Raw genomic sequence first — 27,127 nt, 5'->3', positions numbered from 1 at the left:
TCCTCTGCCTCCCCATGGTGATAGCATGCTAGGTTTAAGTTAGCACATTGTGGGTCCCAGATTAGAGTTAAAAGTTTAAGATACAATAGGTTCTTATCCCTCCTCCCCTGCAGGGCATCACTGCAGGCAGAAGCATCCAAAACCTTAACATGTTTTGATTGGGTTTTCAGTGCAACTCTCAACAGGTTGGAGGGGGGGTTAGTCACTGGTCTGGGCACCATTACAACATCCTGGTACTTTGTCCTTAGGGATTCACTCAACCTTCATTTCATTTTAGTGTAGGTGGTCTTGGAATTCCTTGGATTTTAACAGAACATCGGCAGATACTAACCTTTAACAAGGAACCCAAAAATAATGCAATGGCTCCATATTCAAAAAGCTGGTAGTAACAGCCTTAAGTCTTATTTTAACTTTGAAAGGGCAGATTCATAGGCATGCCAAAGCAGCCTGCAAGCTCCAGTTGTGAAGCTTTATCAAAGCAGCTGCAGCAACCTTCTAAATCTGGTCCTTGCCAGACTGGAGCTAGGACATGGGCTCAAGAACCAGGCTCCCTATGGGTGCCAAGGCTTCTGCCTCAGTTCCCCTCCAGGGTTGCCCTGGTGCAGCAGAGCCATGGGGAGCCTTTTGAATACTGCTCCCCAAGCTAGCACATAGCCACAGAACAGAGATCAGTAACAGGTGGGCAGAGACATCTACCAGTGAAGTGTCCGGACACATGACCAGTCTCATTACTGGAAATGAGATCACTGCATACAGACAAGCTATAGAAGGGCAAGAATTAGTTGAGTTTGGATTTGTCGTCATCTGAGCTGTTGACCTGACCTTGTCTATAGCATAACCATTAACTCTGCCTAGCTATTACTGAGTTGATTCATACACAGCCTGTGCACAAAGTTCCCATTAGTTTTAGCAATGAGAAGTTTGAAAAGCACCATTCAGGACAAAGCTGAATCTCCCAAGTACCTAATTTAACTAACTCCTATGGAACCCCTGCCCCACAGGCAAATGGAATGCAGCCTTGGCTACAGTCATGACCTGCCCCTCCATAAGCAGGTTGCACAGCTTACTGATCTGCCAGCATTTCCTCCCACCAGCCCTGCTGAGCAGGATCCTGCTCGGCTCAATGCACTGCCAGCCAGCCAAGTCCCAAGGGCAGGCTTCCCCTGCTGTCGGCAGCCAAGCAGACTGAACCTGCAGTGCCAGAAGTGTTGGGCTTTCACTGCATGGGGCAGGTGACCTCAGGCTGCCTGTTACTCAGTAGCCTGCACTTTCATCAGGGCCCCCAGCACAGCCTGTTTACTTAGAGCAGCAGCACAGGAATTCACTCCTCTGCTCGGTAGGTGGGTCAAGGTGCAGAAGCCAATGACCATGCCAAACATACAAAGAGGAGGAGGCACAAAGAAGGCTCTAAGTTAATAGTTCCAGAAGGTGCGGGAGGGCTTCCCTTGGGAGCAGGACAGCTGGGCATGACTCACCTGAGCGTGAAGGGCAGCAGCGGCGGCAGCAGCGGCTGGGTATGTGAACGCGGCATGGGGGATGGCAGGGGTTAGCTCTGTGGTGTACAGTGGGTAGGGAGCCCACGCCTCTGGAGATGCTGGAATGAGAGCTGCTCCAGCCAGGTCATCTAGACATTTAGAAACAGCAGTCAGTATTTGAGACGTGCGCCAAGGGGGAACAGAGCTGGACTCTGCAGCAGCAAGACCAAGGCTCAGCCACTCCTCTGCCTCCATAGCTCCTTGCACCCAGAGCCTGGTGCAGCTCAGCCACCAGTGATCAAGCTTAGGAAAGTTATGGCTTGATGTGCTGAGAAGTTTAATGCCAGTAATGCCACCTCCTCTCCTGCCCCAGAGGGGAGATCTAGCTACTGTGGAGAGCAGGAGGGGCTAACCCTGACAGCATGGCAGCCTCTGTAGTTCAGAGTACTCATGCTGCTATCTACACCTGGTAAGCCCTTGTACATGGAGCAGGCTGACCCCAGCAGAGCCCACAGGCAGGTCCTGCTGCAGCTGTGGGTGAAGCTCTCCCACATTTCAGTGCCCTCCCAACAGCCAGACTGTTGCCTGCAGCAGTAACACTGGCACATCTGAGGCTAGGCTCCTGCCCAACATGGGCATTAATGGCCATCTAGACAGCAACAAGGGAAGCAGCTGCAGTGCCTGCCCCTGCTCCACTGCAGAGCCCCTCCTTGCCCAACGTGACCCTGGTGGCTACTCACAGGGGTCCCGTGCGATGAAGTGCGCGCCCAGGGCAGGGTGGATGTTGGTGGGGTTTGGTGTGGCCATCAGCTTGCTTTTTGCCATCTTGGTGTTGGCTTTGGCAAACTCCAACCGCAAGGTCTGGGGGTTCTCTGGGTCAAAGCGGATACCCTGCAGGAGGGGAGCACAGTCTTGCACTGAAGCCAATTCCACTCCCCAGGTGGGTTCAGATAAGCTGTTACTAGTCACCTCTCCCTGGCTAGGGACCAGAGCCCAACCTGTGACAGCCAGTTATGCAGAGTGAGGCCAGGGGACACTAGACCAGAAATGGAGTGCTTGATTCACCCAGGAGAGCTGGCTCTCTAGCACTGGGGAATTTTTCCCTCTTGCCAACAGGTACAGCTGATCTGGTGTTGGAAGCATGTGGACAGGACCAAGCCCCACACAGCACCATCTTTCAGAGAGTGGGTGAGCTTTGCTCAGGACAAAATTGACTGTGCTGGAGATTGGAGAGCCCTGTTCACACTGGCATTTGCTCCTGTGGGCAATGGGCAAGGCTAGATGCTGGGTAACACTGGGTGGGGATGCACTAGTGCAGAAAAGGCTGCAAACTTCTTGCACTAAAGACAGGAGTGTGAGGCTGAGCAAGCCACAAGCAGCAGCTGCTCAGCTCAAGTAGGAGGAGGCAAGATGTGCTCCCCAACATGCAATAGTCTGGCTTGTCACCTTAGCAAGATTTATTAGATGGCTTAGGGGCAGGATGCTATGCAACGGGGAGGAGGAGGTGGCATACATGGCTGAACAGGTGTGCACTGCTCATCACATCCCAGCAAGGATAATGCCATCAGTGCACCTGCTAGCTCAGATACATTGGTCCCTGGCAGACACCCAGATGCCATGGTGATGGAAGTGAAGCCATAAACACCCCCACCACCACCCCCCCACAGATCTATGGGGCCCACTGTAAACCAAGGGCTTCAGAAGTTCGATCCATGATAGCTTCCTGCTAAACTGACTTGTCACCCTCCCTGCTTGATGGCACCTAGCCATTCAGCATTAACAGCAAGGCAGCGCTCCTCTGGCAGGGCTACCACAGGGGTGTAGCTAACTGCTACCCAGCAATAGAGAACCAGGGGTCTGTAGTCCTCACATCTTCATTCACAAATTAGGGCATTAAAGGCACCACTGAGCTCTGCCTACAAGCTCCTACATTTAGAATAAGTTTGGTAACAGGCTCTTCAGTCTAGCTACTGAAAGTTACGAGACCCAATGGCTAGATATTGAAGCAAGATGAAGTCAGACCTGAAATAAGGTGTACACTTCAACTAGTGAGGGTAATTAACCATCAGAACAACTTCAAGGATTGTAGCAGCTTCTCCAGAGGAGATTGGCTGTTTTTCTAGTTCAAAGGGAATTGTTGTGGGGAGTCTCTGGCCTGTGCTATACAGAGGTCTGACGAGAGGATCACAGGGATCTTTGGGCCTTGGAATCTAAGACTCACCCTCTGCTTGTTTGACTATCCCACAACCAAGGGGAGCCAGAACTCACCCAAGTTATGCCACCCCTACACTCCAATCTGACAAGCTGGTTTTGCAGCTAGTATCTCATTTCACCACATGGTTATGAATGAATGAGGCAGGCTGTTGTGATCAGGTGGTGAAAAACCTTTGCCTCAGAGCTAGAGAACCAGAGGACAGGAGGCCTTTAGTCTTCAGCAGAAAGGTGTGATGGGGAAGGGAGAGGGAAAGCTGGTAGTGAACAGAGGGAAGCTGTCCAGTATTTGCTTTGCCCAGCTCATTAGTGTATCAATCAGCAGATAGGCCAATGCAATGCTCCCTAGCTGTGGAGGAGTTCTGAGCAAATGAAGTGCATTGCATTGGCTATAGCTAGTTTCTAGAACAGGCTGAAGTCCTAGTGCAGGTACTGGTCCTTGCCAGCCTATGCTTCAGGGTATAGCTGAGGGGTGGGGATCCTTCACATGCTGCTGACAAGCCAAGTATCCATTTAGCTTGCTGCCTGGTTATAAGTGGCACTAAGCATCAGCTGCTAGAGGTGGGGGTTACAGATCTCCAAATGAACACTGGGGCTGGTTAGCCACACGAGGCCTCAGCTGGAGTCATGGATGGGTACATACGTTTAAGGCATTCTTTGCTGCTTCAGCACCAGATCGGCTATCGAAGGTAACGAAACCTACTGGCTGGAGGAGACAACAGGAGATTAGGTCTGAGCGCCTCCTCCCCTGCTACTCCCTCCCCAAGCTGCCAGCACCATAGCCTCAGCACCAGTCAGATCAGAATCCTGCATTTCAGAGAGCAGCAAGAGGCCAGTGTGGCTGCTCTAAACCATAACTTAGGGGCAGAGAATGCAGAGAAAAAGGCCAAGAGTCATACTATGCTGCCAATTCCTGCCCCCCGGTGCTTCTTCTGGCCTGGGCCCAGGGCTGCCCTGTTTGGCCTAATGATCCATCTGCATAGTCCTGTCACAGCACCAGACACCACAGGGTTTTCTTTCAAGGGCACAGAGATCTAGTCACCCTCAGCTCTGGCCCTGAACAATGTCTGAATTGCAGCTCCAGCTGGTGTTTGAACTAGTCTGGGTTTGGGGGACAGTTTTGCCAGGGAAGACAAGTCATAAGGGTTGAGGAGCAGAGTGTCAAATCCCAGCCCCTTTATCTCACCTGTGGTCATTTCACATCTTCAGAGAGCTGCACAGACACAGGGCAGCAAATTGCCCCACCTCTGCAAGAGCCAGCACGTGCTTAAGCCTTGGGGGTGGGAGGGGACACCACTACTTCCATGCAGCCAGACAGCTCAGGTCCTGGATTAAGCATTCATCCCCCCCACCTCCCCCATTTATGGAGTCTGGGGAGCTCTGCATAGGGAGGTGCGACACCTCCCTGTACCAGGGCAAGAGGGCCCCAGTTACCCATGGGGATTTACACGAAGAGGCTCGGAGTTGGCAGCATCACAGCTCTGCCTCCTGTTGCTAGGCTTTCCTGCTAGCACTTTCCTCCCAAACAGGAGGGACCCAGCAGGAGACTGGTTCTGTGGCTACCCCTCCCCAGCATTGTCAGAGGGGGGCTGCACTGGACTGCATGCCAGCTTTGTTCACACAAAAGCACAGCTCTCAGTAAGAGGGACAGTAGGGCCATGTCAGCTTGGAGTGACAGCTCCCACATCTGAGGCAGAGGCGATGCAGCACCTGCTGAGCAGGTCCGATACTCACAGGCCTGTGTCCTGCCTAGGCTGGGCAACCCTCACCCAAAGGAGCTCTTCACAGCCATAGACTGCCTTTGCCCCACCACTGAGTCATCAAAAAGGCCTCTGGTCTAGTCTGCCAGCAAGATGCTTGCTGCCTACAAGAGCTGGCAGGTTGGGCTCAACTGGACAAGAAGTGGAACAGGCCAGGTGGGGCTCAGCATTCTACTCCCTAGGGGGAGTCACTGATGGTCCTGCTCCAAGGCTTGCTGCTGCCCAGCCACGCAGCAGAGGTGGCTGGGAAGACATTTGGGAAAGCTGCACCATGGGCTGGGGGCCAGGGTCTGGATGCAGGTGTGAGCAGGGACTGAGGAGAGGTTACCAGAGGATGGCAGTTCACCCTGCAGGGACTGTGGCATCCTCCCCGAGCCCCGTCCTGGGAACCTAATCCCTGCTACACCAGAAGCCATGGAACTAATGCCCAGGGAAGGGGAAAGGAGATAGAATAAGGAGAGTTACCTGTTTTGATGTTAGTTTGATCAGTGACCCTTCATAGCCCTGGAGAGAGACCAGAAAGTTAGGACTCCTTAAAGGTAAGGCAACCAGAGAGGTGTCCCAACACCACAACTGACTCTAGAAATCTCCCACCAGCCCCAGCTAGTTCCTGAAGCATAACTCTGGATGATCCAGCTGTGGTGTCTGAGCTGTTAGCCTCTCCTCCCAGGCAAGGACAGCCTGGTCCCTCTTCTCACCTCCCACCCTGCTGGACTTGGCAGGCATTATGAGTGCTCCGTTCCCACTTGTGCATGCTGGACAGAGGTCTGGAGAGCCTCCAAAAAGCTACTTAGTAGCAAAGCAGCTTCCCCAGGGCTGCTCACAGCAGGAGTCAGGTCTTTAGGAGGATGGACAGAGGAGGCATCCTAAGTTACATTTTTGATTCAGTCTGTTCAGGAAGCTAGATACTGGGAGGGGGGGCACATTAACCCCAGTAGATGCTACTGCCGGCCAATGAAGAGGTTACTGAACAGGAGGAATACTGGAATGGGTATCCTGTATCTGGTCCCAGTCAGCTATTGTTCCTGGTCCCCATGCATCCAGAGCAGCAGCACTGCCTAGACCTGTGGTTTTCAACCTTGTTTCTTTTGCAGAGTCCTAAAAAATTTTGACTGGAGGTGTGGACCCCAGGGGTCCACAGGCTGAAAACCCACTGGCCTCAGCTATACAGACTGCAGACCAGGGCACCAGCATCAGTTTAGTTTCAGACTATAGTCTGGGTTTATAGCTTCCCGGACCAGTTACACACACCCAGGTTTACCCAGGGGAGATGGTTTGTTGTGCCACCAGTGATCAGGTTTGTGCAGTGCTGTGCACAGGGCCTCACAGGGTCATTAACACTAGAGGCAGCACCCCATGCAAGCCTGGATGTCTCTACACAAGTCTGTGGCAGTGTATTGCTTGTGCCCCCAACCCCTATAGCCTAGAACAAGGGCTAGCCCAAGGCACAGTATGTTCTCATCCAGATAGGACTGGCAGCATTTGGAAAGGAGGAGGAGTCTGTGCCATAGCAGTGTGTAGTGGGGGGAGGGAGGAAGGGTGTACAGCCCCCTCCTCCCCAAACAAGTCTGTTCTCCAGGTACACTGGAGGGGGAAATTGCCTTGGTAGCTGTTCAGCAGCTCTACCAGCCCCTCGGTGATTACCAAGCAAAAAGTTCAGCTGTCACAGGGAATCTGACTCACCTGGGTCAGACATTTCACCCCTCTGCACATTATTAGGAGCAGGGGAGCTCTTCACCTCCCCTTAGAGCAGCAAACCGCAGCTAGAACATGGGACATCCTGCTCCCTAGGGTTCTCCGGTGCAGTGGGGAGTGAGCAGTGCCTGCAGTGGCTTTTAGTACATTGGTATGAGCTCCTGTGGAGGGGGAACCACCAGTGGGTCCCAAGGGGCACCTTCTGGTTTATCAGAGGGGTATGGTGATCTCCAAGCTCCCATTGACCCTCGGCTCAGGACAGCAAGGGATTGATGGCCTGCAGTGCCTGGGACAGAAGGGATAGCCAGCTGAGGCTTCTGTTACTTGGCTGCCACCATCATTAGATGCCTCACTATTGTGACTGAGCATCTACCAGGTTACCCTGAAGGGCTCCTCCCTGACCCCCACTGAGCAGCAGCCCAGGTCCCTTCACTCTTCCCATTAGACTTTCAGACCCAGTAACATTCCCCCTGCCCCCCACCCCAAAAGAAACACTCCCTCAAGCAGATGGCAGCCTGTGCTGCCCAAGGCAGGCTGGCTGAAGGACCAACCGGCATGTTGCTAGCAGGGCAGCCCACTTTAAATTAATGGAGATATCCTATCTCCTAGATAGGTACAGGACCTCGAAAGGTCTTTGAGTCCAGCCCCCCTGCCTTCACTAGCAAGACCAAGTACTGATTTTGCCCCAGATCCCTAAGTGGCCCCCTCAAGGATTGAACTCAACCCTGGGTTTAGCAGGCCAATGCTCCAACCACTGAGCTATCCCTCCCCCCACTCACCTTGAACGGTCGGAAGAGCAGGTAGAGCTCTCTGGGTTTGATGTCCACAGGAAGGCCACTGACAAAGAGCGTCCGTACCTAGAAGAGATGGGCCCACACTGAGTGCCGGGCAGGCAGAGGCTGGAGCGCTAGGTAGCGCATGCATTTCAGAAACATGGCCTCAACACATCACCCTTTGCATTCCAGGCTTTTCCCTGGCGAGAGGGGAGCATCATGCCTATGGCAGCATGTTCATGGGGCGGGGGGAAATGCTGCTCTAGCTCTAGAACTCAAGCTTCCTAGATTTGAGGGGAGTAGTGTCTAGTTAGAGAGGTCATTCAAACTGCTGGCTCACCGTCAGAGGCACTGTAGCGCCTCCTTCATGATGGGGTGTGCCCAGAGCTGTTCATTGAGCCAGCATCTCAGGGGGTGCAAGTTACAGAACCATGTACAATCACTGTTCACACCCAAAACAGAGCTGCATGTGCTCCTTTATGGCTCTACTAGGCCCAGACCCTGCCCCTCAGCATGACCTAGACACATGAGCAGGGCCTGAGACATTGCTCAGAAATGCATGAGCATGGATTAGAGTCTGACTGGGAATTATTTTGAGATAAGTTGCTTTGCCTCAAATATCTTGCCGGGTGCACAGTGAGCAAACAATGGAATTGAAATACTGCAGCTTTCCACAAGCCAAGAGGCCATCTTTGCCTAGGTGAAGAGCCCATCTTCTTGGTACGATTACACAGTCCCAGAACATCCTGCTGGGTCACAGAAGTTAGACCTGCTCCATCCCTATTACCAGTGCAGGAAGGGTCTAGCAGGGACTTTAGTATGTTTCTCAAAGTAAGGGGGCCCAGAACTAGGCCTCTGGGTACAGACTTCAAAGTCAAAGTGACAGCAAGACCAATGGAGAATGTTCATTGAAAGCCCCAGTGGTGACAGGGTCACACCACATGCACATAGTCCACTGATTGCTGCTGGAGCAAGTTGATGGCATCAGAGTGACATTCCCATCTCTGGCTCAATCCTGCCCAGAGGACAATACCAGGCAGGCTCAGGGCATGCACCCCTTCATGCCTCAATGGACATCTTAGATCACTGCATGCTGAGGTCTGTCCCCCTCCTGGTGACATACCCAAAGAGCACACAATGCCACTTCTGAATGTGGTAAGCAATTGGAGAAAGCCCAGATCTCAGCAAGATTGGCTTGACTGACTCTTGCACACTTTATGCTCAGAATTTGGCATAAACAGTGCCTATGGAATACCTCTAACAGACCCAGATCTGCCTGTAAGAGGGTCCAGACGCCTGACCCATATAGTGATGCAGGCAGTACATAGATCTGCTAGCTCCTGAAGTTTGTCACAGTGCATAGAGGCTTTCTGCATCCATAGGCATGACATGGCTGTCATGCCTGAGCAGTAAGACCTGGCTGTCAAAGGATATTGTTTGCTACAGTTTCCACTCTGCTTGCAGCCTTGGTTGATGAACTTGTCAGCACTCTCCATGGTGCTCAACCCCATCTGCACCAAGGTTCTGGACTTTGGTCTTCTGTCCAGCATCTTGGAGACCTTGAAGAGTCACAGAACCTTAGAAATGTAGTGCTGTAAGGGACCTCAAGAAGTTATCAAGTCCCAGCCCTGTATTGTGCCAGGGCCAAGGAAACCTAAACCATCTCTGGCAGGTGTTTGTCCTGCTTGTTTTTAAGAGCTTCCAATGATGGAGACTCTACCACCTCCTCCTTGGAAGCCTGCTCCAGAGTTTAACCTCCCTTTGCTGCAGATTAAGCCTGTTACTTGTTCTCTATGTCCAGTGAAGGGAGGACAATTGATCACCCTTCTCTTTATAACAGCCCTTGAAGTATTAGAAGACTTATCAGGTTGCACCTCAGTGTTTTCTCCATACTAAACATTGAGAGTCCCCCTCCTCCCCTGAATCTTTCCTCATAGGTCAGGTTTTCTAAACCTTTTATCATTTTTGTTGCTCTTCTGGACTCTCTACAATTTGTCAACATCCTTCCTAGAGAGTGTGGTGCCCAGAATTGGACAGTACTCCACCTGGGGCCTCACTAGTGTCAAGTAGAGCAGGACAATTACCTCCTGTGTCTTGTATACAAGAGTCCACTTAATACACCCTAGAACATTAGCTTTTTTGCAGCTGCATCTCATTGAGAAATCAGTTTATGGTCCACTAATCCCCAGCTCCTTCTCAGTACTGCTACCCCCGCGCCCCCCCCCCCCCCCCCCTTTTGTTTTTTTTTTTGAGTGAAAAGTACTTTGTACTGTCTTTAGGACTTTCATCTTGTTGATTTTAGACCAACTCAAAAGGACCATGACAAATTAGAGGACAAGTTTAAATTTCTCTAAAGTGCTTGCAACCCCTTCCATCAGCAAGGATCATAGACTTACTCCCCATTATTATTCAAGTCATTAATGAAGATTGGCCAGCACTGAACCCAGGACTGACCACTGTGGGACCTACTAGATACACCCTTCCAATGTGACAGCAAGGTAATGGTAATTTCTGAGTACAGTCTTTCATCCAGTTGTACACCCACTTTATAGTAAATTCATCTAGATCACATTTCCCTAGTTTGCTTATGAGAATGTCATGCAAAACTGTTAAAAGCTGCACTAAAAAACCCCCAAGGTCTGTCATATCTGCTGCTTCCCTCCATCCACTAGATCAGTAATCCTATCAAAAGGAGGAAATTAAGTTGGTTTGGCATGATTTGTTAACAAATCCTTGCTAGCTATTCCTTATAAACCCTATTACCCTCCAGCTGCTTACAAGGGTCTTGTTCAATACCTGGAAAGATCTTGAGCAAATTTATTGAAGTTAAGCTGACTAATCTATAATTCCCTGGGTCCTCCTTGTGCACCTTTTTAGAGACGAGCAAACATAGTACCTTTCTCCAGTCTTCTGGGACCTCTCATCCTCCAGGAATTCTCAAAAGGTAATTACTAACAGCTCTAAGATTGCTGCAGCTAGTTGCTTAAGTACCCTAGGATGAATTTCATCAGGCCCTACTGATTAGGTCACATCTGTATAAATATTCTGTAACCTGTTTTCCCTATTTTTAGCTTGCATTCCTTCCCTGTTGTCAATATTGTGTTGAGTAACTTCTTTCTAGTTAAGAAAATGCCCATTTTGCCTAAGCACCTCAGCTTTCTTGATATCAATTTTTAACTCTCCTTCCCTGGAAAGTAGAGGGCCTGCACTTCCTTTTGTCTCTTGTTCTGAATATACTTGAAGACTTATTGCCTTGTGTCCCCCTTGCTAGGTAAGTCATTTTGTGCCTTAGGCTTATGCTGAGGCTAAAGAGGTTGTGGAATCTGTCTCTGGAGATATAAGAGTAGGTTAGATAAAGGTCTATCAGGGATGGTCTAGACAGTATTTGGTCTTACAATGAGGGCAGGGGACTGGACTCTATGACCTCTCAAGGTCCCTTCCAGTCCTAGAATCTATCAATCTATGTAGAAAGAGTATTCTTTTGTACTTTAATCATTTAACAGCCAGTTACTCCCTGCAACCATCAAAGTCCAGCAGACCATTCCAGTCCTGCAAGTGATTGAAAATTGCTTAGTGTCTAGTCTTGTCCTGCCTCCCCAACCCACTTTCATTCCTGACCACCTGCAGAATCCACTTTGCTGTAGTTACGATCTCAGCTTGCTAGGTTCCTTCTACCTATCTGGAGCCTCCTTTAAGCTGTACCTGGTCTTGGCAGGCTGGACCCTTGCTGAGGTGAGTCCTGGGGTTGTGAGTGGCAGGAGTAGCATTTGAGAGTGATGGCCATCTCCTTCAGCTGGACTACCTGCTCCTTTGAGAGACACTATCAAAAACAGCCACCATCAAGCTGTGCAAGTCAATCCTGCAGCCTCACTGGAGAGGTGACTGGTTCTCATGCAGTACAACTGCTGGTCAGAGCTGCTAAGAAACCAGGGACCCAGCGGCTCAGCCACAGCCAGCATGTAACTGATGAGTAAGAAGCACTAATGGGGAGGCTGGGGAGTATCTGCTGTGTATTTTCAGAAGAGACCGGCCCATTTTGCAAACAGGAAGTAGCTATGTCACCAGTGCTAGGCCTGCACGTGCCTCAGCCATGTGAAACAGCCTTCCCTGTTCAATATTTCAGGATGTGCTCAGGTCCCAGAATGGGATGTTCTCTGTGCAGCAAGATACAGGTCAGATGGTTTTGAAAGTGGTCCTGCACTCTTATCAGCAAGCCCTTGCAACAAGCATGTTAGAAGGGAGAGGCATCATTAGCTTATAAGGACCAGAGTGATGTGGAGACAGTCCCAGGGAACAGCATGAGCAGGAAAGACCCAGGAGACTGGAGAATACATTAAAGTTTGGTCAGACTCAGGACAGAGATGGATATGGTTGGTAGCCCACTGAATTGTGAGCCCATCAACACTAGGAAAGGGCTCCACTGCTGGCTCCTAGAGAGGCTCCCCAACTTCTACCCCCACTGCATTGTTCAAGATGATTTCACCACCAACGTGGTGAAACCGGAGTCTTTTCAACACCATGGCAGAGACCCAGGTCTCAAGCACCGGCCCATGACAGGAAGCCTTATTTGGACACCAGCTGGGGGGCAGAGTGAGACTCATCCTGGGGAACCTACATCCACTGCCAGCAACAGGGTATTTTCTTCAGATGGGCAACCAAGCCAGCCAATTCTTGCCTAGGGACCCCCTTGCTTAGAGCACCCAAGCTGTGACCAATGCTGCCTGCACACACCCCCAGCCCTGCCCATTCTTAGCCCAGCCACACCACTGTACTGCTCTACCACGCCCAGCCCGATCCACAGCAGAAGCTTCTCCCCATCCCCACTCCAACTCTCCACCCAAGCTACCTGGAAGAAAGAAGCAGGGTGGCTTATCACTTCCTACATCACCAGCACTCAGCCAGGTGATTGAGGTGGTGACTTGGACAATGCCATGGCTGTCTTGCCCAGCTGGTGGGACATCACTTGTGAAATGCATTATGTCACATGCATAAGATGTGTCATTTGCCTATTTCCAAACCTTCCACCTTAACAGGTGGTGTTCAGCATAGGCCAGCATGCCATTGATCCCACTAGCTCTAGTTCTGGGTCCAGTAATCCCCAGAGTAGTGGAAGACCTGGGGAGAGGGCCCTCAATTGCCCCAATGAGAGACCCTGCCCATGGTAGAGGGGAATTAATGTCACCCTGTTCTGGACATGTGCTACAGGAAGTGGTCTCCTGTCCAATCACTTGGACATTTCTCCTTCTCCCCCTCCCCAAAAGCCAGAGTTACACCAGCCAACATTACACCATTGATGGCCAGTGGCTGACAAGCATGCCAGCAGAACGCCTAAAGGTTCTAGGAAGTTACTGCAGGCTGAGAGTTTCCCCAGCAATCCTCAAGGGGACACTGTTTAGTCTGTCTTTTCCTTCTGCTTTCTTAACCCAGGAGCAACCCAGCTGAGGGCAAGAGACTGGCTCCTCATTGACAGCCACAGGCTCCTCTGTGTCCACTTAGTCACTAGTGGAAAGTGACTTTCACAGCAGCCACCTTCTCACTGTGTGGGGAGGAGGAGCTTAGTGGCATTTATTGAAATCCATTACTAAACAAAATCCAGCCTGGGTAATAACTTGCTTAGTGCCCAAATCACTTGGGCACTCCCGATTCCTCATGCCCATAGTCATGGGCTTGGGTCTTTTCCCCCACACCCCAGATAAGTCTGTTACTTTAGATTAAGCAAGCCCCCCCCCCCCACCACCACCACCACCAAGAAGGCTCAGTGGTAGTGATCCAAGATCAGGTTAGAGTCCAACACTGTGCTGGCTCAGGCCTCAGCATGGGCCCACTGCTGCTTTACTCCATAAGGCAGGCCCCTCTGCATCCCTAGGCTGGCTAGGAGTAGGACATTGCTGCAGTGTTGCTTCATGTTACAATTTCACCTGAAGCATGGTGGTTGCCCGTGCATGGGAGGAGTTCTGCAGTGTAATGGCAACAGGAAGCAGCCCAGCTTCAGGGCCTTTGGGAGCAGCTTCAGCAGTGGCAAGAGACACTTAGTTTCTAGATCACCCCATATTTTAAATATCCTGAGGGGTCTGACTATGTCAGAGGCCAGAAACAGCTTGACCCCCCAGCAGTAAGCCTGGTACAGAGACAGGGCATTACTCAGCATTTCCCCTCCTCCCACAGCATTGTGGGAAGCCTGGGAAGTAATCTGTGGCACTCTCCCAGGCAAGAATCAAGAGCAGTCCTCTCCTCAAACAGCTAGAGAGCAGCCGAGAGGTACTGTTGCCCGTCCATCATGGCAGTCAAGAGACCAGCAGGCGCTGAGGCAGGAAAGCCCTACATTAATTGCTTTATATACAATACAAAGATTTTGAAGCCCATTGGAGCAAACAGAGCCCTACAGACCAAGGTTGTCCAAACATCTGTAACTCCACCTCCCTGGATGGTTAAGTGAAGTTTTTAGGAAGCCTTGCAATCAGAGCACCTCAGCAGGGAGCAAACTCCCTTCCAACCCTATGTGCGACTTGAAGATTTGGTTTCTTGGTAAGTGTTGATTTCACCAGACAAGCTTAAGATATTTCCCTTGGTAAATGAAATTTACTGCTAAAGCAGAGCCAGAAAGCACTGCCTGAACTAGGAACTTGATTTAAGACTATTTGCCAGACACTCAATGCAATCTAGGTTTGAATTGTTAAAGCTTTCACTTTTTGAATTTCAACTGTCATTAAGTTGTATGAACGCCCTCCCCCAACTGAAAAAAGTCAAAAATAAAGTCAGTTATGAGACAATCAAGTTGTGCCAAGCCCAGTTCTAGAGTAGCGTCCGTGTGCCATATAGGCTGTCACAAGAGGACTGGATAGGAAAGAGGTCAGTATAGACAGATTCTCTTGGCTTTGCTAGAGTTCTGCTGCTAGCACTGGAAGTCAGTGGAACAGAGTGTGGTTCTAAACATCAGCTGTGCCTCCTCTTAAGGCCCAAGGTGCTGTGTGCCCAGGGCACAGCTGCCCTGCCCACAAGGAAGCAGTGCAGAGCTTGTGTGCTGCTAGTTCATCCCGGTCACAGGAGATCCGGCCACTGCACATGGCTGCTGTTTTGCAGAATTGTGTCAGCTCTGGATGAGATGCAGCTGGGGCCACTTGACGATAGCCGGATGGAATGTTGTGAGGCAGCGGCCTGCTCTAAAACCCGGGACTTATAAGGCTCGAGTGATGCAAGGAACACGGGGCTTGCAAAACAAAAACGGCAGGAAGGGAACATTTGGAATCTTAACCATGAAGATTACAAATAGTACATTTGCTGGCAACCTAATCTTTCAGTCCCAGATATTCTAGCAGAGCCTGTTAATGTCAGGAACTTAGGCACCATGTTAGAGAGCAGATTTGGAGAGTCTGAAATGGAGTGCCATACAAAATGCAAACATATCAAGTAGGTGGTCACTGTCCCCTTCTTGCCCCCAGTCTGTTGCATTCCTCCCCTCTTTAGTACTTTGCTCTTAAAAGAACCAGACTAAAGCAACTAAATGAATCAAACCACATGTCCCTGTAAGTTCAGTCTTTCTATAGCTTGAGGTCGGAGTCATAGCAACTCTGGTGTGGTTTGGTTAGGAACAGGAGTCATGCCTTAAATCCCAGTTTCCTGCTCTTTATAAAGGGACTTCTCTCACCTATGGACTGAGTGCCTGGAGAGCTGCAGAACCTTAGCTGCCAGCTCAGGATGAGTGAATGAAGCCTGTGGCCCAGCAGACAGTGGCCTCAATTTAGAAGCTCAGTGGAGAGGGAAGTCACACCCCAGAAGCATGCTGTTTGGCCCGCTTAGAGGCCAAAGAGGGAGTCAGGTGACCTGATATGGCCCAGCTTAGTGGCAAGCCCCTGCACACAAGCAGGCTTCTCCACAGCACTAGGTCTGTGGCCTATATGGCTGCAACAGCAGGCACTGCTTCAGCCTGGAACCTCCCAACTCAGATGAGCTTGAAGCTACCAGCTAGTCATTCAGTACTGGCCTCCTCCCTTCTGAAGAGGGAAGGTGCTAGGTAGCATCAGGTAACACTGCTGCGAGGCAGAGTTCTTGACTGCTCCTAGTCATTTAAAGACAATGGCATTTGGTGGGGGGTGCCCCCCATTCAGCCACATGCCATCTTGGGCTGGTGACTGCCAAGCTGAACTTCCTGATAAGTAGCTCTCAGTTTATTGCATTTAAGACAAGAATGGGAGGGACCAGTTTACACAACTGCTATGCATGGCTGAACATCTGCTGTGCTGCACCCCAGAAGTGGCCATACTACTGAAGTAGGTAGAGAAACATCCAGTGTATACCCCATAGCAGTGCTGCAAGAGGGGAGTGCAGCAAGTGATTTCATTGGTTCACCCCTGCTATCCCCAAACACCAGATTGCCAGTGACATAACCAGGATCCTGACAAGCATTTGGATTGGTTTTTGAAGCAGAGTTCTTTGTTTGTCCTCACTGTGACCCAGTTGCCTGAAGAGAAAGGGGGAAGATTTAGGTTCCCAGTGTGCCGTACATGGGGGGGGTGAAGCCTCATTCTGAGAGCTCGAGAAGAGATCCCTTCCCCCAAGACTGCACCATCCAGCTGTGGTGGTACAGCAGCCCACCCTCTCTGCTGGCACACAGGGAACCAGACATGCTCAGCCTGGCACATTCAGCCACTACGACTCAGTCAAGCCTTTCTGCCCAGCCAAGCATGACTGACATGAAGTCATGGATAAGAATGACAGATGGAGTCAGAGGAAGCCCATGCCCGCCTGCCCCCCCCAGGAGTGTGCCAGTATCTGGGCCCCACAGTAAGTACAGCAACAACTCTGAAAGGGAAGAGGCATGGGGATGGAGGCTTGAGTGTTTATGAGAGTCAGGTTTACAGTGGCAGCCATTGAGAGCAGATATAAATACAGCTGTGCTGGCTACAAGACAGAACCATGTGCATGCACAGGGGGATGTTCCCCTGCCTCTTCCAATAAAGGCTGTTTAAAGGCTCCTATTCAAGCATTTCATCCTCCTGCACATCTGGGTGGAGGAGTGGTTCTAAAACTGGGTTTTAGCCCAGCCACAGTGGGGCCAAGCAGGAAGACAGCACTGAGCTAACTGGGAAGCGGAGACAGACGTGGGTTTCTGCCTGAAGGAGCAGGAAGCCTACAGCTGGAGATTAGCTTGGTGCACCAGGCTATGCACCCTGAGATTACACTCACTGGCCTGGACCGGAAAAGCCTTGCGGTGCAATTGCCCAGCTCCAAGCTAGTTTACTGCTCTGCTAGCCCAGTTCCCCTCTTTGGGGCAGCCTGGGGATGTGTTTTGGATATTGTAGCAGATGCGTTAGCAGCCTGAGCACCTGCCAGAATAGCACCTTTTCACCAGCACTGCAGTCTGTTCAGGGAAAGCCAGTCTGCCATTTAAACTGAGAGCCCATTTCCATGGATTAGCCCAGCCAGCTGGACAAGCCTGCCATGAGATGTTCCTCCAGAGGACAGCTGCTCGAGTCCCAAGCACTCATGGCTACCTGAAAGTAACTGTTGGAGTCCAGCAAATATACGATCAATCCCAGAAAGGCATAGCCTGTTCCTAGGCCAGCCAGAGGCATTGTTAGCTGCAAGTGCTTCCTCCCTGCTTTACTGAGTACAAGGGTTGAACAGAGGCAGCTAGAGAATACGGAACAGTCAACATCTTGAAGGTCACTCAGCCAGTCCTTTGCTAGTGTTTATTGTACATGGGGACATACCGCTGCTTGGATTTTGAAGCCTTGTGTCAGTGCTATGTGGCTGGAGCAGAGAGCTTCTGCACAGGTACTCACAGGGAGCCAGCTGGGGAAAGGTTTCCTCACACTGAGGTGTCACATGTCTCCAGTGGTACTAGGGCAACTGGGCCTTTTATTAAACTGGTGTCAAGGCCAGAGATTATAGCTCACAGGGTCACCTTGAGCCATGGGACTTTCCTCTCCAGGTAGCTTGTTTAGGAGGCATGTACAAAGTTCAGTCCAGGTCCTAGTAACTGCACCCTCAGAACTACAACTGGCATCGCTTGCTATGGTAAGCGAGGACAAGACTGAACTGCACACCCCTACAGGAGGTTCTGGGTCAGGGAAGCCTGCGCAGCACGTGCTGTAGCTGTTCTGGGGGAACAAGAACATCTGTATCTGTGTGTCAGCCTCCCACCTTCCAGCAGCAGCAGCAGGAAGTACATTAGGTGAGCCTGGAAGTCAAGGGGCAGCCTTAGTTGTGTGCCTGATCTGCAGCTGCAGAGAGCACTGGCTTTACCAGCACCTCTGCCTAGCTTATACCAGGCCTATCACACCTAGAAGTTTAGCTTGAGGGACCCACATGAGCAGCTGTAGGTACCCTCTCTAGCATCCACAAGGAGCTGGCCTCCTTGAGGAACACCTGCTTAGCTCCCCCAAGCAACAGGTACTCCTGTTTTCCCTTCCAGCTGAGGTCCCTGCCAATCACCCCCAACCCAGCTGGCTGCTCAGCCCTGCCAGAGGCCTGGGTGTGCCAGGGCTGCTCAGTCCTGACACCCTGCCAGAGGCCCAGGTGGGCCTCTCACTCCCAGACTGCCCTTTCTGTTGGAGTGGACAGGCCTTGCTCCTAGACTGGCTCTGCATCATCCTTTGTGATGCAAGGCAGGAAGAATTCCAGATCTCCAGAGCCATGGATCTGAGGAGCTGCAGGGGTACAGAAGTCACCTGAAGCACCAACAGGCCTGTGAGCATCCCCACAGCCCCTAGGGATGTCTTGCTCCACTCCACCAGATGAGCTACCAAGTTCCTGTAGTCTTGGCTTCTGCAGTCCTAGTACAGCAGGAAACAAAGGACACCTCTGGGAGGAGTTTAGTCCAGCCTTTACTAGTCCCTAGTTTGGGTCCGTGCTGCTAGAGGTGGGTCTATAGGCAGCACAACTCCAGCACCAGCACATGCCAGGGGCTCCTGACTTCAGCCAGCATCCGTGCTCTGACCCTCCTACTGCTCCAGAGGCAGGCAGCAGCCTGTGGCAAGACATGGCGAGGGAATGAGATAGCACCTCATGTCTGCATTGGGAGGTTGAGCACAAGTGGCACAGGCAGGCAAAACAAACCAAGAGCAGGAAGCCCAGGAGGAAGAGTCTGGTGGCTAAGAAAGCAAGTGATAAGTTAGGACAGAGCAAGGGGGAAGGGAAGGGGCAGCACTAAGAGAAGCCAGTAAAGAACACAGCAGAGGGGAACTGCTCCCCACCCCTCCAGCCCAAGGGAGCCCTGGAACAGCCTACCATAAAGGTGGGGACGAGAGGACAGCCTTCCCCTCCCTCAAATCTAATGTACACAGCACCCTCAGTGTACCCATGGGCTTAGGGTACAGCAACACTGCAGTGGGAGTGGAAGTAATGGCTGCACTTGTAGGCCTACCCAAGCTAGATTAAAACTAGCGTGAGTGTCTACATGTGCTGCAGGCACACCTCTGACCCAGGCCCTCTACCACAGGGTTACTTCAAAGCCCAGTCAACCCACCTATTGCTTGTTTGGGGGACACGTTCAAGGACAGCTCTGGATCCTGACCCTAGACAACTGTTTCTGGAGAGGCCAGGAGGAGCCATGGCTGGCCAGACACTAAGGCATTTAAGGAAGAGGCAGCTCTGCAGCCATTTTGGAGTTGTTCCATCTCCCCTCCCCCTGCCTCCCCAACCTCCAAGGAGGGAGTAGGGATCGAGGGTGCCACAGGCTGGTAAGGAGAACCTCTGACCTGGAGAAGACCTAAATTTAGGCCATGCCATGTTTAATACCTAGTGTTCTTGTGGACTCCGTTCCAATGACTGAGTGTTTAGATTGAGATTATCCAGGTCAGACTAGAACTGCAATGGGCTGTTCTGGCCTTGCTATCAAATGAAGACTCAAGAGGGTATCCATGCCAAAGCACAGCTGGTAACTCCAGCATACTGGGTCTATCTGCCCCACACAATGACAGCTCTGCCCAGTCCAGGAGCAGGCAGATACCTAGCTACCTACACCACATTGGACAGCCACACTGGAGATAACACCCCCAACAGGATGGAATGAGAACCACTCTGAAAGGGAGCTGCAATGAAGAGGCTGCATTCCCCTGACTGGTCACATAGCTCTCTAGCCAAGCTTGGACTGAGTCTGCACAGACTCTGGGAGCTTCCTTCACAGGCAGTTGTGGGGATTCTGCTGCATCTCCCCCTCTAAGACCAGAATATCATGCACCTTTGGGATCCTCCTCATCCCAGGAGTCCCTAGACCCAGCTCACAAGCTTGGCTGCTGACTAGGCTTGTAGTGCTCTCCAAGCCAGCATGGTGCAGCGGGCAGCAGGAGTTCAAGACAACTCCCTCCTGGAACCCATTGCAAAGCTCTTGGCCAGTTACGGACAGGATCAGTCCAAACCCCCCCCAACCACACACACACACCCCATGTGAATGGCAAGGCATGTAGCCAGCCATTGACTTGGGGGAGTCATGTGACAGGGTCATCTGCCTTTAAACTTTGAGCCAGGTCCTATGAATGGAGCCAAAGAAGCAGCTTCCAGGTAGTACTCCTGTGTCGGGCCTGCACAGTGGGGCAGTTCAGCCTTGACCCTGACAGCTGCCAGAATCACCATCATTTGGGCTTCCCCTCCCTCTCTACTGCAAGGGATTTCACCTTGAGTCATCCCACCTACCTCCCCACCATCCCCTGCCTTAGTCAGCAGCCTTGGAGACAAGAGGCTTGGTGAGGGCTTCTTGATCCCAGACCAGTCCACTCCATTCATTCCACACAGGCCATTGCTAGGCCAGGCAAAGGTCACTCATTGCCTGCAGCTCTGGCCCCATTGCCAGAGTTCCCAGGGGCACCTGCTTCAGTTGTCCCCACCCACCATGCTGCATCTGCTGCTCACCCTGCCTTCCAACTGAAAGAACAGTTGGCACTACCTCAGCCCCAGCACACTGGCTGCAGGGGGCACCACCAAGTGGCTGTGCTTGCCTAGGGCTAGCTCTGGCCTTTAAGCCACAGCCATTATCTTTGGTGAACATTCCTCCGCGCGCCCCCCCCCCCCCCCCCCCCCCCCCCCCCGGCCAGAAAAGGGTGGGAATTAGACTCTGTAGAAGTTTCCCCTAGTTTCACCTTCCAGGCTGGCATCACACCAATTGGCACTTATATGGCCATCACTACAGCACAAGCACCTCCCAGGTAATAAAGTGGTGGTTTACAAGTGACACCTGAAGGAATGAAACTACAGTAAAGTAGAGGTTTTTGCAAGTGTGCCTAAGTGGGTGTGGCTGGCTGAGTGCCAAGTGCCAGCGAGGACAGAGCCCAGGAGCAAGTTCAGTTCTTCAGGGCAAGGTCTGATCCTTCAGCAGTGACACTCCCTCATTCTGTCTGTTGCACTAGCCACCTCCTCTCAGTACACAGGATTGGTTTTGTCTCATTTAAAATGCAGTTACCCCTTCCCACCATGCCCAGGGGCCGGTCAGATGGCACTGCCTCTCCTTTTACCTATAAAGGTCACCAGCATCACTTCCTGCAACAGCTTGGGTTTTCCTTGGTCTCCCATCCAAATGGGATCACACCTGACTGATGTGATGATCACATGATCTCAGACTGGTGGTATGGCTACATGATAGGTGTCAGAACATGGCCCACCTGAACCTGTGAATGTCAATGCTTTCCAGATAAAGGTAGCAATTTGGGGTCTAACAAAATATTTGTCAGTACATGTTTGTCTGGAAGCAATTACCACTTTTAGGACCCTTATCCAGCATTAAGGTTGTTTCTCTCATGTCAGCAACTTCCTGTGCTGAAAAGGCTCTGCATGATGGAGTCACATTCCATCATGTCAGGGGAGATTGTTGGTAACCTAGTGCACATTTACCTTCCAAGACCAAGCTCTAGGTAAGAGGAACCAGATTTCAGCTACCTTGTTGTTTAGATGTAGAACAGTAAGAGGGAGGGAGGGGTCTTTCTTTCTGTTGTATGCATATGGTATCTTTAACATAGGAGCTTCCTTGCCTTCTGCAGAGACAGCTACCATTTTATGTGTTTCAGACCCAGAATGAGCCAGTGCCATGTGACTTGTTTTCCTGATCTGAAAACACATGTGCCTTTTAGGTGAGAAAGTAATTAGATTCAAATCTAATGATTCATCTGAATCAGTGCATAACTTTAGAAAGCAGATCACAGGTAAGGCTTGTTGGAGTCTGAGATTAGATATTCAATTCTTCCTTGCTAGAACACTGAAGTGGCAGCTAAGCCAGGAGGTCCTATTTACCTGTCTGTTGTATACAGAGATAATACCCACTGAAGTTAGAGGTACCACATTTAAAACTGGTCAAGACTGTGGAACTCACTTCCACTAGATGGAGGCCAAGAGCTTAGCAGGGTTCAGAGGTCAAACAAATAGGGTAATTCAGGTACATAAGCTAGGGCAGACATTTGTCAGCAATAAAGCCTCCTTCAAGGTAGAACCCAGCCATTAAGTGATGTGGAGCAAGTTTATAGATGCCAAGGCCAGAAGAGGCCATTGTGATCTAGTCTGACCTCTTAACACAGACCAGAGACCTTCCCCAAAGTAATCCATAGAGCAGATCTCTTGGGAGTAATTAACACAGGGGAAATATTTCCCTATTACAGGGGTTCTTGTGCCTTCCTCTGACAAGTCTAGAACTTGTCAAAGCTGACAGACAGGTCTGTATATTTTATATTTCATTTGCTTGGGCACCATAATGAAGGCTAGAGAACAGAGTTCTCATTTTAAGCTACTATCAGGTTGGCTCCAGGCACCAGCAAACCAAGCATGTGCTTGGGGTGGCACATTCAGGGTTGGCATTCCAGCCAGCCTTTCCCCCCTGGCTTGGGGCGGCAAAAGCCTAGAGCTGGCCCTGACAGCAGCAGCGTGTCTGCACGGGGGTGCCCTGGGGCCACTGCAGGTTGCATCTGGTAGCAGCGCTGCAGCTGGGCGAAGCAACCCAAGCCACCCAGGGACTGCAGCAGGGCAGCCAGAAGCAGCAGCAGGGCCATAGTGGGGACTGGTGCCTGGGGCACTGCCATGTGGTGCCTGAGTCCTGCTCTCTGGGCTACCCTGCCCCTCAGCCCTCTGCCGGGTGGTCCCCCAGCTCTGCCCTCCTGGGTCCCAGCCAGTCCTAGAGGCAGGAGCCCCAGCTGGAGGGACCCTGAGCTGAGGTGTGGCCCAGGAGCCCTGCTGCTTACCCTGACAGCGCAGGACCAGCTGGAGGCGAGCAGGGAGCAGGTGGAGTCAGCACTGGTGGGAGGGGGTGGGGAGAAGAGAAGCCCAGGGCTAGGGCAGCAGGGAGTTTGGGGGGGGGGGGGGGAGGAGCCCAGCGCTGGGGTGGCAGGGTGAGCCAAACATTTTTTGCTTGGGGTGGCAAAAAACCTAGAGCTGGCCCTGGCTACTATGATTCTACATGCCTACTTTGAGAGCAGGCAGCCGTAGCTGACTGGGGGCTCTAGGTGCACAGTGCCTAGGAAGGATCAGACAGCTATAGCTTCAGTACATAGTTATGGATTAGAGGCACAGCTGTGGTCTAGGCCCATCAGTTTCACTTTTGCATTCGGAGCTGTGGTGCTTGGTGGCAGACTCAAGGGAGGTTTAGGATTTGATAGTGCTCTCCAGGTGTTGAGAAGGGGCCACTGTCACTACCAACATGACAAGCAACATATGGAGGAGGAAAACAGAGACCCCATTTAACTGCATGGAATAAGAGTGCTTTGTTTGAGACAGAGGCCAGCAAGGAAAGCTGGTTTGCATGACAGTGGGAACCTAAGCTAGATTTCCCTAAGATGCATAAGGAGACACCGGAAGAGTCGTTTCCTCTAACTTCGAAAAGAATCCCCAGACTCTGATCTGACAAAGGGAGTGGTCTGTGTTAGCAATAGCAGGCGTTTGGGTGAGAACAGCCCTAGAGCTAGGCTTTTTATCATAAGATGTTTTGTTTTGAGGGGGGGGTGTAATTAAGGCTACACTATCCATCTGGTCTGTTGGAGATTTGTCCAAAAGCGGCAGAAGACTGGGTTTTAAACCCAGGCAGTACAACACCCAGGCATCTGTATCCATGTTCTAATAGTGTTTCTCAACCTGGTGGTTCTGACCAAAAAAAGGGGTCTCCAGGTTACAGTGGGGGCAGGGGTGTCATGAGATGGTATGGTATTGCCACCCTTACTTCTGTGTTGCTGCTGGTGGAGGCACTGCCTTCTGTGCTGAGCAGCCAGAGTGTGGCAGCTGCTGGCCAGGAGCCCAGCTCTGAAGACCGAGCCACCAGCAGCAGCGCAGAAGTAAGGGTGGCATAGTATGGTATTGCTGTACTCCCCACACCCCATTCCCCAGCCCCTTAGCAGTGTCTATTTGGGAATTTTAAATATTGTCACCCTATTTTACACTTTTCAAAGGGCTTCAGTGCCTTTGACTGCAGGGATAATGATTACATGCATCATTTAGTGCTTTGAGTATGTACAGTAATTTGCTATCACTTCGGGGGGGGGGGGGGTCATCACAGCCTGAAATATTTTCAAAGGGGGCCCAGCAAAGAGTTGGAGAACTCCTGTTTGGGTAGCATGGAAGAGCAGGGCCTAGAGATGTTAAGCCATGGAGACTGCTCTAGTGGATGTAACTGATGCTTGATTGACTCAGCTGGGAGATCACTATAGATCAGGGGTTCTCAAACTGGGGGTTGGGACCCCTCAGGAGGTCATGAGGTTATTACATGGGGAGGTGCAAGCTGTCAACCTCCACCCCAAACCCTGCTTGCCTCCAGCATTTATAATGGTGTTAAATATATTTTTAAAAGCATGTTAAATGTATGGGGGGGTTGCACTCAGAGGCTTACTGTGTGAAAGGGGTCGCCAGTAAAAAAGTTTGAGACCTACTGCTATAGACAGAGCCAAACTTTACTGGGGTGCTAGACCAGGAAGAGGTGGAAGTGGTCAGAGCATCAGAAGTATGGCAGGAAGATATCATTGGCTAATTGAGAGGCAGTGAGAGCTGTTGGGGAAAGGATAAGGAATCAAAGTAGATGGAGCATTTGTGGCCATACCACCAGGAATAGAATTCCAGGACCTGCGATCCAGGCACTCAGCCACTGTTCTCAGAGGGCTTAAGTGACCGATTTTAGCTGAACTGGCAGAGATGTTCTTTACAATCCAGGAAGTGAAGGCATAGGCACCATCCTGGCTCTATGTATTCCTACCCTGCTTGGGATGCAGCAATTGAGAACAGGAAAGCTTAGTACAGGTGTTTATTGCAGTAGTGCTCAAGGGCTAACAGGCCCCATTGTACCAGGCACTGTACAGACAGGCTCTGCCCTGAAGAGCTTATAATCCAAGTAGACAAAACACAGCATAGGAGGAAAGGGGTATAAGACAAGCAGAGTGAAAACTGATGGCAGCTACTGTCACTAGCTATTCAAGTTCTCCATAGTAAGGATGGGGCACTGAACAGTCCAGCGTTGGTCAATTTCAGAAGAGTAAGTTTTGGAAAGTACAGTACATCTGGAGAAAGTGAAAATCCACTTGGGTAGAATGCAGCTTAAGCATACAGAGACATAACTGAGGTCAGACCAGTTTCTCTAAAAGAGGAGAGACCAAGAACAAGAGCTGGCCAGTGTGGTTGCATGAGGACTACTCAAAGATTAAACAGGAGTCTTAGCAAATAAGAGCATCTATTCTCATATCTTACCAGCTGGTGAGTGTTAAGTGTGAGCTCCCCGCCAGCCCCATTACATCATGGCTAGGAAGAGTGGTTGAGTTTAGGTCAAGCTTGGCTAGAGTGATCTAACTCAGTCCTTTTCTAATGGAGACAGAGCCAGCCTGGGAGGTGGAGAGCAGAAGGACTTCAGCAGGAAACTGGATTCCTGTTGAATTCTCATGCAAGGTATCTGCCATCCTAGCCAGAGGCTGGATGTAGCAGATGAGTCTCTTCAAGAGGAGTCCAGGGACAGATCCCTTGGCTTCTCACCAGGTCTCTGCCCCAACCTCACAGGTGCCCCACATGCCCTCTCCCCTCCTTTATATTTGCTGCAGGCTAGGAGCTGTATGGAACCTCTTGTAGGTCTACTGGCCATCACGGCTGTGAAAGTTAACTCCCACCCCAGGGAGAGGGCAAGGTGACAGCCATCTAGCAAGTAACACTGTTTAGAACAGCATTGCAGTTGACAAAAGGGGGGGGGGGAAGATAGCTCAGTGGTCTGTGCATTGGTCTGCTAAACCCAGGGTTGTGAGTTCAATCCTTGAGGGGGCCACTTATGGATCTGGGGCATAATCAGTACTTCATCCTGCTAGTGAAGGCAGGGGGCTGGACTCAATGACCTTTCAAGGTCCCTTCTAGTTCTAGGAATAGGATCTAATAATAGTAATAATAATAATAATAATGAGGATTGATTGTAAGTCCCTGCTCTGGGGTGCTCTCCTGGTTCTGTTTGTACAGCACCAGACACTGGGGTCCTGAGGTGCTAGTGCAGTATCAATAAGTTGCTGTGTTTTGTTTACTTGTGTGCCAACATCCCAAGCAGCAGTGCTACTTACTAGAGCACTTTGTTTGCTGAGCCAAAGTTAGTGGCTGGAAGAAGGGCTGTAGAGACAACTTTGCATATCAGTTAGTTCAGAATAGCTTGGCATGTGGACTGATGACTGGCTTAGACATGTAAACAAAGGATAATGATAAGTGGCAGTGTATCAAGTTTGGGGAGGTGTCTGGTGAGGTAGGCCAGGGACTAGTGTGAGGCCCTGCTATTTAAGCTTTCCATTATGGCCAAGCAGTGGGAGAGAGGGACACATTAATAAGATCTACAGAGGACACTAATCAGGAGGGGTTGTGAAAGACAGGGACCTTGAGATTAGGTGCCAGTGAGGTTAAATTTGAGAGTGACACAGACAAGTGCCAAGTGGGAAGAAGGAGAATAAGCCAAGGTACGTGTGTGTTCAATGAGAGGGACATACTGGTTTTGCTGAGAGGCTTAAAGGGTGGTTGTGGATGCCAACTTTGATAGGAGTTTACAGTGTGATGTGGCAAAGAGACCAAATTACCCATGCAGAGGCACGTATCTAGGAATAGAAGTTTGAGGGCATTCTGAGAAGAGCAGAGCACTCATGGCAGTAAGGATTAGATCTGAGTGAAGATGCTAGATAACATACTGCTTGCCTCACCAGTGACAGGGAAGAGGTCCTAGCCATATTCCAGAATTCAAGTGAGCCATGGTTCAACATTAGCAACATTGAAACTGACTAGAATTCTAGTCAGTTTCAAAACCCCA

At 50.9% G+C, this 27,127-nt stretch overlaps 1 protein-coding gene across 2 annotated transcripts in view; it reads right to left on the bottom strand.

Annotated features, from left to right (window-relative positions):
* The window catches only part of RBPMS2 (RNA binding protein, mRNA processing factor 2), a 48,291-nt gene that overhangs the window by 16,697 nt on the left and 4,467 nt on the right, over nucleotides 1-27,127 (bottom strand). For both annotated transcript variants that reach the window (XR_004647345.1, XM_034783043.1), the window contains exons 2-6: nucleotides 7,921-7,998; nucleotides 5,912-5,950; nucleotides 4,330-4,392; nucleotides 2,216-2,366; nucleotides 1,476-1,624 (exon numbers count right to left, since the gene is read on the bottom strand). Coding sequence is in view for 1 of the 2 variants with exons in the window: in XM_034783043.1 (XP_034638934.1) it covers nucleotides 1,476-1,624; nucleotides 2,216-2,366; nucleotides 4,330-4,392; nucleotides 5,912-5,950; nucleotides 7,921-7,998 (480 nt within the window). In the remaining variant the exon portion in view is untranslated. The remainder of the gene's footprint in view (nucleotides 1-1,475; nucleotides 1,625-2,215; nucleotides 2,367-4,329; nucleotides 4,393-5,911; nucleotides 5,951-7,920; nucleotides 7,999-27,127) is intronic.

Source organism: Trachemys scripta, chromosome 10, assembly GCF_013100865.1.
Source record: "Trachemys scripta elegans isolate TJP31775 chromosome 10, CAS_Tse_1.0, whole genome shotgun sequence".
In the NCBI taxonomy this organism is placed as follows: Eukaryota; Metazoa; Chordata; order Testudines; family Emydidae; genus Trachemys; species Trachemys scripta.
The sequence above is the reverse complement of the archived record's forward strand: the minus strand, read 5'-3'. Positions and strand labels throughout refer to the sequence as shown.